At 50.3% G+C, this 12427-nt stretch overlaps 1 protein-coding gene across 8 annotated transcripts in view; it reads right to left on the bottom strand.

Moving 5' to 3' along the window:
- Positions 1 to 470: 470 nt before the first annotated feature.
- Positions 471 to 12427, bottom strand: part of SUN1 (Sad1 and UNC84 domain containing 1) — a 52272-nt gene continuing 40315 nt past the window's right edge. For all 8 annotated transcript variants that reach the window (XM_039226006.1, XM_039226012.1, XM_039226005.1 and 5 more), the window contains 7 exons: positions 11607 to 11742; positions 9788 to 10039; positions 9160 to 9244; positions 6396 to 6511; positions 4023 to 4190; positions 2530 to 2622; positions 471 to 2124 (listed from right to left, as the gene is read on the bottom strand). In XM_039226006.1, coding sequence (XP_039081937.1) covers positions 2011 to 2124; positions 2530 to 2622; positions 4023 to 4190; positions 6396 to 6511; positions 9160 to 9244; positions 9788 to 10039; positions 11607 to 11742 — 964 coding nt within the window. In that variant the 3' untranslated portion in view covers positions 471 to 2010. The remainder of the gene's footprint in view (positions 2125 to 2529; positions 2623 to 4022; positions 4191 to 6395; positions 6512 to 9159; positions 9245 to 9787; positions 10040 to 11606; positions 11743 to 12427) is intronic.

The raw sequence follows: 12427 nt of genomic DNA, 5'->3' as shown, positions 1-12427 counted from the left end.
CTGTCCCCTGTCCTGGCTCACTAGGGGTTCTCAGCCCAGTGCCTCACACACACAGTAGGCATTCGGGAAGTACTGACTGAATGAACCAGTCCCAGGTTAGACTTGAACTCGTGTCTAGCACCCCATCTTTAGCAACAGATGCCCTGATGATGCAAATGTCCCTTGGAGGGGACCCATCTCTTCTGATTTTCTCTTTGTCAAGCAACCCTATTTCCAATTCACTTTATCTCCCAAGGGGACTTCCCCACGGAGAGGTGCCCTGGGGGAGTCCTGGGGGGGTGGGGACCAGGTTGGCTGGGGGAGTCCTGGGGGGGTGGGGACCAGGTTGGCTGTGGGAGGAAAGGCCATGGGAACAGGCAGCAGAAAAAACTTGCAAATGTCATGCTCCCTCCCCCACAACCCAGGGGCAGGAACAGAGCACATTGAGAAAAGAAATAACACCGTTTGTTATTCATTTGAAACCTCACATGCACTTTTAAAAATTTAAACTCTTTATTTAAACATTTCAGTAGCATCTTATCAATTTGGCGGGCAGCAAAAGCAGCACTACCAAAGACAAGTGTTTTGAAAAGCATTTACAAAAATACCTCGCACAAAGTCCTATCTTGCATCTTTAAAAATAAATTAATATTCAAAATACTTCCACCCAACTCCCAAATTTAGTTTTATATAGGAAATTTTGATTATAGATTTATCCTGTAATATATGAAACATCTGTATACATTTTATCTGACCTAACTGCATAGGCATTAGTTAGTCCCAATTCTAAGAAAGAGTGAAAAAAAAATGCTACTTTGTGTAGTTTTTATGTATTTGAGGACTGTTGTGCAGTATACATAAAACTCTTCAGAAAACCAGTCAGCACCATCATTTTCTTTTTCTGAAAATACAGTATTTATGAGAACACCAAAAGAACGGTCTTAACCCAATAAAACTTAAATAATTTTTAAAACATCTGTAACACTTTAAGTGCCTTGCAGATATCTCATTTATAAAGTCTGCTCAGTAAAATAGTCTAAATATTAAATATGAACTATAAACAAAAGGAGTCTCAAGGAATTGAGAACGGCGACAGTCCTAGTAAGAGGCAAATCCCAGCTAGAAGCGGGAAGAAAGTGGCGCCGTGGGAAAAAGTATAATCACAAACGGATGGTTTCATGAATTTGCTACCCTGGACAGTCCCCTGGGGTAACTGTCATTGGTGGAGAGATTTTAGACTCGGAAAGACAGGGAGCAAGTTAGTGTTCTACTCTGCAGCAAAATTCAAACCCGACAAGGATGACACCCACAAGCCTGGGCGTTCTAGGTCCCGTGGAGACCGCTGCGCAGACTTGGGGACAGCTGCCATGGATGAGCCTCCTTGAGACCTGAGCTCCCCCTTTCACATGAGACCCCTTTCAGCCTATGAGTCCTAACTCAGGATCTTTCTCAGAAGTAGGAACAAACTAAGAAAAACACACCTTATAAATTTCCCCACCTGGTGTGGAGTAAAGGAAAAATCCTACCCTGGAGGAAAGGAGTTCACAACTGAAACTTGGTGATGTGGTTTTTCCCTGAAAGAAATGTGTGCTGGATTGAACAGGTGACATCGATCTGCCCCCAAAAGTCCTTGAGAAGGGCCAGTGAAAGGCTAAATATCAAAGCTTCAAATACTCTCACCTTTTAATTTCATTTGCTTTGTTCCTGATGTCAAGAAAATACAAATATCAAGAGCTTTATGTTCAAAAACAAATCCCCAAAACAACATATGTGTCTTTGTGACCCACACATTCAAATGAACTTCCACAGAGATCAGCTGTTGCGAGCGGACCTCGGTGAAGCTACGCGTTCGACATGCAGTGTTTTCTGTGGACAGACTGGCAAGCGGGGTGTCCACTTCCAGTGGCAGTCGGTAGCGTTTATTTAGGGGTGATGTTATCCTGTTACTCTCTGTGCCCTGGTTCGTGAAGGGGTCCAGTGTGTCAGGCTGTCCCAGTATATACAATATGTACAGGGACCAACGGCAGGGGTTTACTTGATGGGCTCTCCATGGACTCTGAACCGATAAAGACATGTGTATTCCGGATGGCCCCAGTTGGAGAAAATCCGAAGTTCCACTATTTGGAAAGCTCTGTCAGGTCTTTTCTGAAATCAAAAGGTGTGGAGGAAATCACAGTTATTCAGTCACACCCCAAGTCTTATCACTTTCCCAACTATGATATTTCAGACTAAGCAGTCAAGCTGGAAAATTAAGTTTTCTATGTGGACTAAGTCACGGACCCCAGGACACAAAGCTCAGGTAAACAGGAGTCCTGATGAGCCACAGAGTTACTTTCAGCTTCAGCAACACGACACATGCGTGTGGAGCAAAATACACACTACAAAGGCTCGTCTGGGCAGAGTTAAGAAGCTCAGATTTGCTTTCTCAGAGGTGGACGCCACCAGGCAGCTTTGCTAAGATCAGCCATGTCCTGCTGAGCCAAGAGACAGGCGAGTGCAGGTCGGGGCTCGGGAAGCCACGGGCCAAAGGTGAGCCGTGCACGTCCTTACCGGTGTGTGGAACATCTGGAGGGACTCCCCGTCCTGATCATACATGAACCGTCCCAGGAGCCGCCCTTCTTCCTGGTGTTCATTTTCTAATCCCTGAAACCAAAACCAGACAGTCATTAAATAATGGGAAAACAACACTGCACCAGTGAAGACTGCTTCCCTTCAACACAATCTGGGGAGATTAAAGCATTCCTAAGGCCTTCTCCAGAAGCCCTGTGAATTGCTGGGCATTATAGAACTATGCAGTTAAGGGCTTTGCACGATTCAAGGCCCATGAGGGAGGTCCTATTCCTCCCATACGTGGCAAGAGAAAACCAGAGCCAGAACCAGCAAGCTGGCAAGAGAGAAGTAACAGACCGCAGGGACCGCCTGGTTACTGTGTGGCCCATGCTGCTCCACGTGCCATGGTGGAGCCCTGGGCCACCTGAAGCACCTGGGACAGTGACACAGGTCAGCAGGCTGTGAACCTGCAGGCAGCTGGCTCGCACGGAGAGCAGAGGGTGCCAGGGGCTAGTGCGGAATGGGGACGGAGTCTCGGTTTGGGAAGATGAAGAGTTCTGGGAAGGATGGCTGGTGGTGGCACAGCTGCGTGAATGCGCCAAATCCGGCAAACTGCATGCGTAAAATGGCTAAGGGGGTAACTTTTATGGGTGCTTTGCCACATTAGGGAAGCAGGCAGTAGGAAATATAGGCGACCGTTGGAGTGTGTCAGAGCAAAAAGGACTTCCATACGAAACGTGGAAGCAGTGACAACGAGCAGAGGCAGCCACACTGGGAACTGGTTGTAAGAGGGATGTGTGACAAGCGTTTATAACTAGCAAAGCTCAGACATCCGTAAGGAAACTAAGATTCTCGTAAGATAAGCAAATAAAAACAAAATGAGTCTACAAAAAAAGGAAACGCACATGAAGGACGGAAACATAGGTGGCATCGGCTCTCTTCACCTGGAGGGTCAGCGGAGGTTAGGACCAGAGGGCTCAGTGAGGTAAAGCACTGGTAAGGCGCACGCTCATGCCCCTCTGCTCCCCAGGCTACTGGCTAAGGGTGGTGCCACCATGAGTGTCTAGTTTATAGGAAGAAGAGAGACCAACAGGTGTGGCCCCGTCCTCCAACGCAGAAGCTGTGGTGACAGCCGGACAACTGGAAAGTGCATTGGGGCTTCGCTACATCACAGTGTTTTACATATTTAAAGGTCTGTACAGACAGTTCATCACCATCATAAAATATGAGCTGTGCTGTCTTGACTCTGGTTTTTACAGGGAAAAAGGAGGACAAAGCAAAAAATGCCACGATATGAACAATGATTTCTCTGGGTGCCTGGATTCTGGGTTTTTTTTCCAACTTTCGTGTTGCGGGGGTGGGGGATGGGACACGGACACCAGGGCACAGACTCGTTTTGACAGCCTTTTCTGGGCTCAGCTGAGGGAGGTTCCCGAACTGGAGGAGGGGGAGAGCCGGGACCAGCCTCACTCACATAGACCGGCCTCACTCACATAGACCGCAAAGTCCTTGGGAGCGCTGGTGATGTTGCCCGTGGGTGACAGCGTCTTTGGTATGTGCTCCAGAGTGAAGGTGGTCGGACGGATCTCCATGGACAGCCTCACCACGAGGTACCCCTGGGAGCCCTTGAATGCCCAGCAGTTGCCTGGATAGATGTCAGGCTAGGAAAGAGACAAAAACTGCAAACTTTATACATTTGACCCTGGAATGGGATACTGACTGTCTGCCCAGTGAAAATCCGCATATAATTTCTGACTCCCCAGAACCTTAACTACTGATAGCCTACAGTTGGCCAGAAGGCTTACTGATAACATAAAGTCGATTAACACATGTTTTCTACATGTATGATATACTACATGCTTAGAATAAAATGAGCAAGAGAGAAGAAGTGCTACAGAGATGATGAGCAAGAGGGGGGCGCAGAAGTAGATCTGCACAGTTCAAACCCATGTCTTAAGAGTCACCTGGAGGTTGAACAAGCTCTTAAGAATGTATTTGACAATTTAAAACTCAACATACAGAAACAAGAGGAAACACTATTAATACTGAAGTAGAAAAAGATAAATTTTTACATAGTAAAAAGTCATCATAAGCAAAAGCAAAAGACAAACTGGGGAAAGGCATTCGCAACTTAAACTCCAGGGGGCGACCATCTCTAGTATATCAGTAAGTTTTATAAAAGTTAAGGTAACTAGCATCTTAAATGAAAATAGATGAGACAAAACACATTTTTTAAAAAGAAGTAAACTTAAACAGTCCCCAAACATAAGACAAGATGCTCTACCATACGTAGTAACAAGAGAAATACAAATTTAAATGACCAACAATAGTGCACGGGGTTGAAGCACTGGTCAGTGAACCAGGAGTTAAGAGCGTGCCCCCTTTAGGAAGTGAAAGCTGGCAATACCCAGCAGGTCTCCTTGGGGCACCTACCCTGTGACCCAGCAATCTCCTGCTGTCCCTAAGGTACACTGGCAAAATATAAAATGACAGAGGCACAGGTATTTTTGCGAGAGAAACCACCGTGCTTGTGATGGGAACCTAGCCATATATGTGCTGTGCTGACCAAAATGCACCGAGTGAATGAGGCAGGGGCCCTGGCATGCAGCCGCTTGTGATATGGAGCAGGAGGGAAAGGGGCAGGCACACGGTAACACCTGTGTTTGCTCATACTTGAATTTGGTTTTGGTTGATTCTCTGCTCCTGATTTAGGCATCATCTGTGCCTGCCCTGTGCAAATGGACTGGGTCCTCAAGGGTTAGGCTCTGTGCACAGAGGGTCCCCGGGACTTCCCTCTGGGAGTTTCTGACAGCAAAGGGCCTCTAGGGGTCCCCTCACTGGGAACGTCTTCTCCAGCACCCTGGAGGGTGGCACCATTCAGTGAGCCCTGGCTGTGCCCTCTATAAAAAGTCTGGGTCTGAGTCCCAGGTGGCTGGGGGACGCTCTCTTGGCTGCCCTGCCTTGGTCATGGAGGTCGGAGCAGTCTGTTCTCGGATTTGTTAAGGATTCTCTTTCCCTCTAAGTAGCCAAGCGCCTACTCCTCCAATCTCATTGCACACGGAGCCTCCCCATCCAGGTTCCTGAGTGGGCCCTCCTCACAAAGCACTCTCTTGCTCATGCATGCCTCACACTGGAAGTGCCACCAAATCCAGTAGGCGGGGCGGGCACAGCTGCCGTGGGCCAGTGTGGTACTGGGGCAACGGCAGGAACATCAAGGCCTCTCAGCTGCATGATGGCAAAGCGACCCTGTGGCCAAGGCAGCACCTGCCGGGGTCCCATGAGCTCCCGCACACCGGTGCAGGGGGAACGTGGCCATCTGCCACGTGCCTGGCGGTGTGCACCTGCTGTGGGGCCCACACCTGCCTGCAGCCATGGGTGCCCCGTCCTATGGACAGTTCCCACTAAAGAAATCAGTTGACCTTTCTTCCTGACAGTTGTTACCACAAGGCAGCATTTTAGGACCAATGGGAAACCAATGTACCAACAGTTTCAATTCTTCCTCTTGGGCCTCCGTGAGTGACTGAGTAAAACGGGGTGCACGGCAGCAGTGCGCGCTGAGGGCAGGCCGCGGACACCCCGACAGAGGCAGCCGGAAGTGCTGTGTGAGCTCAGGGCTCCCCCAGGCCCCCTGGGGCTCAGACCCAGGGAGGGGTCTTCCCCAAGGTGTGAGCGTGCCCGTGTCTCATGAGGGAAGGCCCTCGGCCGTGACCATGGCCACAGCAGCACACCTGCTCAGACTGTGGGGACGAACCAGTGCACCAAGGCACAGCGCATGACCGAAGCAAGGGGATCAGAGATATTGGAATGGTGCTGGGGGCTGTGCGCAGAGCCCCCATTGAGGGGGGGGGGCATGGCTGGCAGCTCACCTGGATCACGACACGCGGGGACTGGGAGAAGTACCAGAGCGGGATCCCAAACAGGCTGATGAGCGCCGTCTTGGTCTCGTACGTCTCAGAGCAGCGAGTACTGAGGATGCTGCCACCTGAAAGCAGAGTTTGAAGCTGCCTCAGCATCCACGCCGACCGCCGGGAGGGGGCTCTAGGCACCCAGTCCCCGTGGCAGGGGTGCCCATGGAGGTCTACAGGGTCTCCGGTTGCTCAAGCTCACAAAGAACCACCTACTTGACGCTAAGCCCCAGGCTAACTCTTATTTCTGCCAACTTGGGTGTTCAGAGCCCACGGCTGCTTTGGGGACAAGTGAGGACCCCCCTCTGCATTATGGGACTTGCAAGGAGCTTTTGTCCCTTTTTCTACACAAACAACAAGTCTGACAGGCACCAGAGATACCTGACAGGCGCGTCTGCTTTCAGAGGGGCTCTTGTCAACAGAGCACAGCGCAGGGACCAGCAGGATCAGCAGCTGCCCAGGGAACCGGGCACATCGGCTACCAGGGGCAGGTGTCCCTTGGGGTAACACAAGTATTCTAGAGCGAGACAGCAGTGACTGCTGCAAAACACAGCAACTGTGCTGGAGCCGCCACATCATAGCTTTTCAGAGGGTGAAGCTTAGGTTATGTGAATCATATCTCCGTTAAAAAGCAATGTTTTAAAAAAAAAAAAAAAAAAGGTCCAGGTTGCCCCTTGAGAGGAAACAGACAGAATGCTGGTGTCAAGGCACAAACTAAAAAATAATACAAATACAAATAAAAGCTCCTGAGAAGCTTGTACTCTAAGAGGCAGTGGCTCCCGAGTCTGACGTCCGTTGAACCCCTCGGAACACCTACACGCACATGTGGCCACTGGGCCCTGTATGAGGGCACCTCTTCTGGCTGCTGGGGGTAGACCTGGGCGGTGGGAGCTCAAACAAGAAGAGAAAGTGATTTTGACCTCACTGATCAACAGACTTGAATTTCCGAACCTTTGTATTATCTCTTTAAACCTCGTATTCTCACTGAAGACAAAAAGCATCCTTAAGTACAGACACTCTAATACAGAGTTGATACATGCCTTGGGTAGTGACAGAACCTGCAATTCAGCCTCATCAATATTACCAAAATTCCAAATTAATGACATATAAATCTGTAAGGACCAGTTATGCTTCTAAGTAAGTAATGACCCAGCTGAATGGTTAAAAGAGCATTTGATGTCTCAGAATTGAAAATGTTGTTTTCATAAATCACTGAATTTCAAAAATGTGTTCCTCACAACATTCTAAAAAAGTCATTCTCAAAATGCACACTGAGACCAGTGAACGGCCTTCCTGACCCCTGTCCACCATGGGAAGAGCGTAGTGGGCTGCACTCGTGACAGTGGCCCTGGGCCCGCTGCAGCACCGCTGCACAGACACAGACAGCGGGCGTCACGGCTCGGATCCCCTCGGCGGCTGGGTCAGGGTAAACCATATCACTGCTGTCCTGCAGGGCTCCCCGGCTACTGCGGACCAAGAGCCTCTGTTTCGGGGCACCTGGGTGGTGCAGTCGGGTGAGCGTCGGACTCTTGGCTTCTGGTTCAGGCCCCGGTCCCAGGGACTCAGCCCCTCGTCAGGCTCCGTGCTAGCTGTGAAGCCTAAGATTCTCTCCGTCCCTCTGCCCCTGGCCACAGGCACACACACACTTGCTCTAAAAAAGAACAAAAAAACCTTCTTTTCTCAAAGAGAAAATGTTGGTCCACTAACCCTTGGTCTGCAATTCCTAACTTTTAGAAACTCAGAAAACTATGATTTCCTCTGACACAGATGGTGGCCAAACCTTCCCCAAACAGACCTTACATCACCCTGAGTCTCCACCTGTCTTGTGTAGCAGACATTTGCCCATTTCTTCACAGAGACACTCTGTGCTTGATCCAGGGTGCTGTCCCAAACATCCCAAAATTCTTTTTTTTTTGAATTTAAGTTTTTAAAGTAAGCCTCATGCCCAGCATGGAGCCCAGCGCAGAGCTTGAACTCATGACCCTGACATCCAGAGTCACACGCTCCACCAACTGAGGCCACTGGGACCCCCACTGAACCGCACTTCTGTTTGTTCAGATACACCTGGGCCCTGGGCCTGTGCAGGAGAGCACGCAGCACTTGCCCGACCCAATGGACCGCAGTTTTCTCCTTTATTCCTCTGAGGAAGCAGGACAACTTCCCCATTGCTCTACTCATGCAGCGGCTATTCTCATGGTTACTTCCTGTCATCTGTGTCCCCCACGAGTGACAGCTCCCACAGGGCCGGGGCTGTTGGGGACCCAGGACAGTCCTTAGGTGCAGCAGGCATTTAAACCGCGCTCCCTGAGCACCCGAACCACATGTATTCACGTGACTGCATGCTCTCGGAAAGCATCTAAAAACCACTTTCCTGGTATCAATTACTGTACTTCACTGCTTAAGAGACATTTTGCAACACAAAAGATCATGAATAATCAAGCAGAATTTCTGTGGCGGTGCACTTGGACTTGGACGTGGCGGTACACTTGGATGTGACTAGAAAAATCCTACTCAAATGCCCCCATGTTGGGGCTTCGCTGATGCCAAATGTAACCTGGGCTCATGCCCACTGATGTGCAAGCACAGGCACCGGCCGTCTATGGGAGAACCTGGCCGCACTCTGAATCAAGGGCACTGGGACTACCTCGTTCTGGCACGTTCCAGACTGTGCAGAGACGGGACGAGTAGCCCGGCAACAGGTGACCCCAGTGTTCGGTTGACTCACCACCAGACTCCAGAGCGAAGTCCACCATGCCAGTCTTGTCCTGGGAATACAGCTTCAGGGCGTTGTTCACAATGACATGTGCTTGCTGGACAGAGAGGTACCGTGCATTAGTGGGGGCCGAGCCCCAGAAGAGAGGAGACAAGACTCAGGTGTCAGTGAAGAAATGAAGGACCCCCCATCTCTATTGGAAGGCGTTTTCAGTTAAGTGTATGGGAGTTAACAGGCACGGGCCATGTCAGCCCCATGCCCGACCACAGAGGCCGCTATGTGGACAGGGGAGGGCGCTGTCCTCGACCCAGGGCTCCCACACAGTCACAGAGGTAGCCATGCCAGAGAACCTGTGGGTGCCACAGAAACTTGTGTGATTTTGCGGGGTGGGTGGGACATCCATGACGGAAACTCACTCACGTGCCCAGGCCCCTGGGGAGCTGCTGACAGGCAGCCACAGCAGCCACGGCGCCCTGAGCTGGCACCCTCCCCGCACCCCAGGCCACGCCGTGTGCCTCTGCGATGGCAGCCACATCCCTGTGGGACCTTCGTTGGGTGAGAGCTCAAAATCTGCCAGCTGGGAAGCTAGGTCGGAGTCCTACCACAGTGCACACCTCAGCCGCTCCTGCTGCCTACTTACCGCTTCTGTTATTCCAGAAACCCCGGCCTCACGCACAGCAGACAGCACGGTTTCCGAATCGGGGCCATGCTTTGTCACGGAAACGTAGTGGGTAACATTCTTCAGGATCTGCAGCTCCAAATCCCGCAACAGAACCTGCAGGTCATCCTTGCTTATGAACCGAGAAGAGAGCTTCTGTAGCAGCCATTCAAGAGCACCATCTTGCTCGTCAGAGAACATGAGTTTGACGGTTTCTCTGACTTGGGCGTCTACCTGGTAAAGTCATTAATAAGCAGAACATGAATTTGGTGTTTTAACTCAACCATTTCAATGCTTCACTTCCATCACCTTAACACCTCAAAGGGATCACCAACCTCCAAAACGCGTAACCTAAATGTGACAACTTTCTCCCTTCATGTTAACTTTGAGCAGCTCTCCAAAGTGCTGGAATACATTACACAGAATAGGAGAAGAAAAGAGAGTGGCCCAAGTGCTGTGTGCTCCCAGAGAGCTGAGGGAAGAGAGGCTCCCTCCACTGGCTGCCCTGCATGTGCCCCTCAGCAGGCACTTGCTGAGGGGGTGACCCATGGGTTGGGTCCACAGAGGAAGGAGCCCCAGACCTGCAAACTCAGTGCAGTAAGGAAGCAGTCATGTAAACGACGTGCGTGTGACCTTGCCGATGCCAGAAATGGCCTGTGCCCTCTCCCTCCCCACCCCCCGGTTTCATAATGAACAGAATGTGGACAGATGCCCAGGAGAGGGCACAGAACCCCACAGCAACGCAGGGAGACCTGCCCAGCCACTGGCACTACGGACACCCTGCTCCCCGGTCATAGATGGGCCGTTGCCTCCAGCCCCGCGGGCCCTCTCGCACTAACTCTGCAACCCGCAGCACAGCCTCCTGGTGTCTGCCTGCCCATTGCTCTCACTGCTGTGGGGGTCCTCCAGGGAGTGTGGCTGCCAGGTTCAGAGAGTCTGCATCTGCACCCCAAGATCTTCCCCCACCCGTCAGCCACAAGGAAGCCTGCTTCCCAGAGCCAGGCTGTCCTCCACCACCTTGCCGATCTGAGGGCTAGAGAACAGGTGTTCACTTTCATTTGCAAACCCGAGGAGTGGAAGCGAGGGGCCTGCTCACATGCTGGGTCACATTCCCACAATGTTAGGGGCTCCTTGAAGAGTGGAGATCATTTCATCATCTGTACTGTAAATACTTTTTCCCAATCTATTGTCCAAGTCTGACTTATAGCTTTTACCATTCAAATGTTTTTTGTTTCCATTTTTATGCAGCACAAATGTCTGGACTTCCTCTTCAACATAAAGATACCAGAGCCCAAAACAGCATGGGGCTATGTGACAACAGGAAGCGAAGCTTCAGAGTGCAGCATGAATCTATGCCGGTGACAACACGTACAAAATAGCCAGCCCCCAAACCACGTCCACACGTGGCCATCTGCACATCAAGTATGGCAAGATGCATGCCGGAGTGCTGATGTGCCGGAGAGGACTCTGGGAGGGTTGAACGCTAACTATTTTGTGTGAAATGCTATTTCATATGTTTAAAACTTCTCAAGTAGGGAAGCTCAGTCAGTCAGGCCTCCAATACTTGATTTCGGCTCAGACTGTGATTTCTCGGTTTGTGGGACCAAGCCCTGCGTCAGGCTCTGTGCTGACAGCTTGGGATCCTCTCTCTCTCTCTGCCCCTCCCCTGCACACTCTCAAAACAAATAAGTAAATAAAAAACATCAGATATAATAAAAGTTCTAAAACAAAGTTGAAATTAATAAAAATGAAGATTTAACTAAAACATTTACTTTCTACGATAAAACATTTTACGACTTGCCTTTCCGTGTATCGTGCTGACCTCCTCACAGCTGGTTTTCAAATGCTGCCAACCAGACAGTTCTGACCGCAGACGACCCAGCTCCAGCTCCAGGTGCTTCACCACAGAAAGGAGGTGCTGCTCTTCCTCAAGTCCGCTGGAAAATCAGGGGAGGAGGAGAGAAGTCAGGCGTCTCCAGTCGCACATACTTAAAGTAAACGCATGCAATAAACATGTGGAGGAGGGGACCAGGACCCCGCAGACAAGTCAATAGTGACCCGTCCCACCTTAGCATGGAAACTGTTCAGGTCAAATCAGTTTCAAGTCAAGTCCCAAAGAGACCTTTTCCCACACCAGTGCCTGCACACGAATGCACAAATATGCCGTGGTGTTGAGGTAAGATGTCTAACACACGCTACTACCAGGGGCTCGCTTTCAGTAGTAGGAATAAGCACTCAAAACTATTTCATATTTAAAACCCACATCTTTTTTTTTAAATAGTTTATTGTCAAGTTGGTTTCCAGACAACACCCAGTGCTCATCCCCACAAGTGCCCTCCTCCATGCCCTTCAACCCCCCCTTCCCCTCTCCCCCATACCCATCAGCCCTCAGTTTGTTCTCAACATTCTAGAGTCTCTCATGGTTTACTTCCCTCCGTCTCCCCTCATTTCCCCCCTTCTTCTCCCCCACAGTCCTCCATTAAGTTCCTCCTAATCCTCCTATATGTGCAAACATATGGTATCTGTCCTTCTCTGCCTGACTTATTTCACTCAGCATAACACCCTCAAGATCCATCCATGTTGCTACACATGGCCAGATTTCATTCTTTCTCATTGCCATGT

This window comes from Hyaena hyaena, unplaced genomic scaffold, assembly GCF_003009895.1.
Source record: "Hyaena hyaena isolate Hyena2069 unplaced genomic scaffold, ASM300989v1 scaffold_20, whole genome shotgun sequence".
Lineage (NCBI taxonomy): Eukaryota > Metazoa > Chordata > Mammalia > Carnivora > Hyaenidae > Hyaena > Hyaena hyaena.
This window is presented reverse-complemented; position numbering and strand designations above follow the sequence as displayed.